General features: G+C 70.4%; 1 protein-coding gene across 1 annotated transcript; it reads right to left on the reverse strand.

The window, feature by feature from the left end:
• Positions 1–1,523: 1,523 nt before the first annotated feature.
• On the reverse strand, positions 1,524–4,606 carry ERF (ETS2 repressor factor). The gene is made up of 4 exons (XM_088539058.1): positions 4,365–4,606; positions 2,914–3,029; positions 2,093–2,842; positions 1,524–1,903 (listed from the first exon to the last, which is right to left on the reverse strand). Exons 1-4 carry the CDS (start codon positions 4,394–4,396, stop codon positions 1,524–1,526), a joined length of 1,278 nt encoding a protein of 425 aa, XP_088395184.1. The 5' UTR covers positions 4,397–4,606.
• Positions 4,607–4,997: the final 391 nt, after the last annotated feature.

A 4,997-nucleotide genomic window follows, 5' to 3' on the forward strand; every position in this document is an offset into this window, starting at 1 on the left:
GCCCGGACCCTTCTGGCACCTTCGATGGCTCTGCGCACGCGCGTGACGTCACGGGCGGCGCGCCCTCCATACGTCATCACCGCCGCCCCGCCCAGCGGCCACGTGGCCGGGTCCCGCCCCCGCGCGTGACGTAGCAGGCGGTGGGCGGGGCGCTCGTCCCGCCCACTCCCTATTATGGAAACGGGGGGGGCGGCCGGAAGCGCCGCGCGGGGCAGGGCGGGAAATGGAGGCCCTACGGGGCGCGGGAAGGGCGGCGCTTCCGGGGCCGTTGCCCGGCAACGGCGCGCGGGGCAGGGCGGGAGGCGGAGGCGGGAGGGGGGCGCGTTGCCGGGCAACGCGAGCGCGTGGGAGGGGGCGTTGCCGGGCAACGCGCGCGGGCGGGGGGGCGTTGCCGGGCAACGCGCGCGGGCGGGGGAGGCGTTGCCAGGCAACGCGGGGGCGGGGGAGGCGTTGCCGGGCAACGCGGGGGCGCGCGCGGGGCACGCCGGGATCCCGGCAGCCCCCGCGCTGGGAGGGGGGCGGGGGCGGCGCGAAGGGCCCGAAACGGCCCCAAAAAAAGCGGCGGAAACTGCGAATTTTTTATTGTTTTTTTCCCTATTTGTTTTTTTCTGCTTTTTTACAGTCGTAAAATGAGACCCGCCCCCCCCGCCACCCGCCCCGCCCCCCCGCGCTATTTACAAGGCGATCCATAAGGCTTCGGATAGGCCCCGCCCCCCGCCCCCCAGGCCCCGCCCCCGAGCCCCGCCCCCCCCAAACCACGGGGCGGGGGAGGGGGGTAAAAACACGAGGTTTTTTTGGGGGGGGCACCTGGTTTTGGGGCAAAAACCCGTCATTTCAGGCAAAAAGGACCCCATCTCCATAAAGAGGCACTTAAGACCCGCCCCCCCCCGCTATTTTTGGTTATATAAAGCCGTTAATGCAGCCCCTCCCCCACACACCGGGGGGGGGGTCGTGTCCCCCCCCCCCCAACCGTTTTTGTGCTTAAAAAGCCCCATTTTTTTTAACCTGAGGGGGGAATTTGGGGGAAAAAAGGGGAGAATTGGGAGCGGGGGGGAAGCCCCTCCCCCTTCTTAAAGCGCCCCCCCAACAAGGCAAAAGTTTTTTGTACAAATGGGGGGAAATTGGGGAAAAAAAGGCGAGGAAAATGGGGTAAAAACCCCCAAAATTGGGGATGGCTTCGGGAGGGGGGGGGGTGTTCCCTGCGTAACCCCCCCCAATAGAGAAAAAGGGCAAAAAAACCAAAATTGCCCCAAAAATGAGCCCAAAATTGCCCCAAAAATGAGCCCAAAAAGCCTTTTTTTGGGGGGGGGATAAGTAACAATTTGGGGCGTTTTAACCAAACCGCCGGTTTCTCCCCCCAAAAGGCGCCGCCTGGGGGGGGGGCGAAAACCACCCCAAAACGCCGCTTTTTAGCCCAAAAACCTGCAGAAAATCCCCAAAGAATGGGGGGGGTGGGGGGCAACAAGCGGCGCCTCCGCCTGTACCAGGCAACAGGCGCCTCCGCCTGTAGCGACAGGCGCCCGTTAGGAGTGCAGGGAGAGCTGGGCCGCGGCGCGGTGTAGCTCGGCGCTGACGCGGCGGCCGCCGCCTGTTGCGCCAGGGGGCGGTTGTTGGGTGTCACCGTTGTCACCGTCACCGGTGTCACCCGGAACCCCCCCCTTGGGCTTCTTGTCGTCGCCCCCCCCCCGGCGCCGCTCCTCGCTCCAGCGCCGCTTGAACCGGAGCTTCAGCGGGACGCAGGCCGCCTGTTGCGGCGGGGGGGGAACAGGCGGCGCCGCCTGTAGCTGCCCGGGGGGGTCGTTGTCGTCGTCGCTGACGTCCGTCACCTCGACCTCCTCCGACTCCCCCTCCGACACCGGCTCCACCTTGATGTGGGGCGGGGGGGCGGGGGGCGCCGCGGCGGTGACGTCACCCGCGCTCGGGGTGACAACACCCATGGTACCGGTGACAACACCCGTGGTACCGGTGACGACCCCCATGGTACCGGTGACAACCCCCGTGGTGCCGGTGTTAACACCCATGGTGGGGGTGACAACACCCATGGTGGGGGTGACAACCCCGGCGCCAACACCCGGAGCGCCCCCCGCTTCCCCGCCGCCAACACCCGGAGCGGCTACAGTCGCGTCGGCCCCGGCGGCCGCCGCCGCTTTGTCCCGGTTGCGGCGCCCCGGCGGCGGCGGCTGTAGCTTGAACTTGAAGGGCGGCACCGCAACAGGCGGCGCCGCAACAGGCGGCGGCTCCGGCAACAGCTTCTCGGGGCGCTGCGGTTGCGGCACCACCAGCCCCGGGTAGTGCAGGAAGGCGCGGGGGCTCAGGTGGTAGTTGTAGACGCTCTGCGCGTGCGCCTGTAGGTAACGCTGTAGGTCCTCCGGGCTGAAGGAGAAGCGGGACGAGGAGGAGGCCCCGAACATGGGGCTGAGGGTGGGCGAGGGGCTGTAGCCCAGCGGGGTGTGCGGCAGCGCGGGTGACAGCGGCGCCAACAGCGCGCCGGGCAGCGGGGAGCCGCCTGTAGCGGCGAAGGGGCTGAGCGGCGGCTCCCGCGCGCGCGGGTACAGGCGGAAGGCGGCGTCCTGCGGCGGGGGCCGGTTGTGCGCGCGGTAACAACCGCGCGCGGCGTCGTCACCCGGCGGCTCCTCCAGCTCCGAGGCGGCCGACGCGGCGTCGCTACAGTCGCTCACGGAGCCCCGCGTCAGGCGGCGGGCGGCGACCGCCGCCGCGAACACCCCGCCGGGCGAGCGCAGCTCCTCGGCGCCCGGCGACAGCCCCTCGGCAACAGGCGGCGGGAAGCGGAAGCGGGAAGCGCCCGACGGCGCCGCCGGGGCGCTCTGCGGCACCGGGCCGCCTGTAGGGGACGGGGGTCAGCGGGTGACGGCGGGTGACAACCGCCCGCCGGGTGACGCTACAGGCGCTCACCTGTCAACCCGACGTCGATGAAGGGGTAGTTGACGAGGACCAGCTTGTTGAAGTTGAACTTGTAGGTGAAGCGTTTGCCCTTGGTCTTGTGCAGGATGCGCTTGTTGTAGTAGTAGCTGTTGCCGTCAGGCGGACGACAGGCGGCCGGGGCGGGGGGGGTGAGACAGGAGGGGTGAGTTGGGGGGACACTGGGAAGCTGGGGGAGGGGGTGGGGGGTACCTGGATGCCTGGAGTCTGACTGTGCGGGGACACCCGGACGCCTGGGCCCCTCCTGTCCCCGGGTACCCGGACGCCTGGGCCCACCCAGACGCCTGGGCCCCTTCTGTCCCCGGACGCCTGGGCCCTTCCTGTTCCTGGACCCCCGGACGCCTGGGCCCTTCCTGCCCATGGGACCCCCGGACGCCTGGGCCCCCCCGGACACCTGGGCCCCTTCTGTTCCTGGGTACCCGGACGCCTGGGCCCCTCGGACAACTGGGCCCTTCCTGTGTATGGGACCCCCGGACGCCTGGGCCCCTCCTGCCCATGGGACGCCCAGATCCCTCCTGCCTATGGGGCACCCGGACGCCTGGGCCCCTTCTGTCCATGGGGCACCCGGACGCCTGGGCCCACCCGGACGCCTGGGCCCCTCCTGTCCATGGGACACCCGGACGCCTGGGCCCCTCCTGTCCATGGGACCCCCGGACGCCTGGGCCCCCCGGATGCCTGGGCCCACCCAGACCCTTCTGTCTATGGGGCACCCGGACGCCTGGGCCCACCTGGACACCTGGGCCCCTTCTGTTCCTGGGTACCTGGACGCCTGGGCCCCTCGGACGCCTGGGCCCCTCCTGTCTATGGGATACCCGGATGCCTGGGCCCTCCTGTCTATGGGTCCCCCGGACGCCTGGGCCCCTCCTGCCCCCGGACGCCTGGGCCCTCCTGACCATGGGGCACCTGGACGCCTGGGCCCCTTCTGTTCCTGGGTACCCGGACGCCTGGGCCCTCCTGTCCATGGGCCCCCCGGATGCCTGGGCCCCTCCTCTCCCCGGACGCCTGGGCCCCTCCTGTCTATGGGACCCCCGGACGCCTGGGCCCCTCAGATGCCTGGGCCCTTCCTGTTCCTGGGTACCCGGACGCCTGGGCCCTTCCTGTCTATGGGACCCTCGGATGCCTGGGCCCACCCGGACGCCTGGGCCCTCCCGTCCATGGGTCCCCCGGACGCCTGGGCCCCCCGGACGCCTGGGCCCCTCCTGTCCCCGGACGCCTGGGCCCCTCCTGCCCATGGGTCCCCCAGACGCCTGGGCCCTTCCTGTCTATGGGACCCTCGGACACCTGGGCCCCTCCTGCCCATGGGACCCCCGGACGCCTGGACACCCGGACGCCTGGGCCCCTCCTGTCCCCGGACGCCTGGGCCCTCCTGTTCCTGGACACCCGGACGCCTGGGCCCCCCCGGACGCCTGGGCCCCCCCGCTCACCGCAGCGCCCGGCTCAGCTTGTCGTAGTTCATGTGGGGCTTGCACTTGCGCACGCCCCACAGCCGCGCCACCTCGTCGGGGTCCTTGATGACGAACTCGCCGTAGTCGCCCTGCCACGCGATGACCCCCTGGTACTCCTCCTTCCGCAGCAGCTCCAGGATGAAGTGCCACAGCTGGATCTGCCGCGAGCCCGGGCTCGACTCCGGCTTGTAGGCCCAGTCCGGGAAGGCGAAACCTGGAGACGCCGGCGCCGCGATGGGAAAGATCCCCCGGACGCCTGGGCCCATTATGGGAAGGGACCCCCGGACGCCTGGGCCCATTATGAGAAAGGACCCCCGGACACCTGGGCCCCCGGACGCCTGGGCCCATTAGGGAGGAGGTCCCCGGACGCCTGGGCCCATTATGGGAAAGAACCCCGGACGCCTGGGCCCATTATGGAGAAGCTCCCCCGGACGCCTGGGCCCCTGGTGCAAAAGGTCCCCGGACGCCTGGGCCCATTATTGAAAGGGGTACCCGGACGCCCGGGCCCATTACGGGAAAGGTCCCCCGGACGCCTGGGCCCCCGGACGCCTGGGCCCATCATGGGAAAGGACCCCGGACGCCTGGGCCCATTATAGGAAACCTCCCCCGGAC

Source organism: Tinamus guttatus, unplaced genomic scaffold (assembly GCF_059628265.1).
Source record: "Tinamus guttatus ecotype Peru unplaced genomic scaffold, ASM5962826v1 Tinamus_guttatus_pri_ptg001357l, whole genome shotgun sequence".
Classification (NCBI taxonomy): domain Eukaryota; kingdom Metazoa; phylum Chordata; class Aves; order Tinamiformes; family Tinamidae; genus Tinamus; species Tinamus guttatus.

Bases quoted from the DNA above. Each gene is read 5' to 3' on its own strand.
- ERF (XM_088539058.1), bottom strand. From the start codon at position 4,396: ATGAACTACGACAAGCTGAGCCGGGCGCTGCG. The intron at 2,843-2,913 runs GTGAGCGCCTGT...CGTCCCCTACAG, and splicing joins CATCGACGTCGGGTTGACAG to GCGGCCCGGTGCCGCAGAGC. The intron at 1,904-2,092 runs GGGAAGCGGGGG...CGGGTGACGTCA, and splicing joins CGCTCCGGGTGTTGGCGGCG to CCGCCGCGGCGCCCCCCGCC.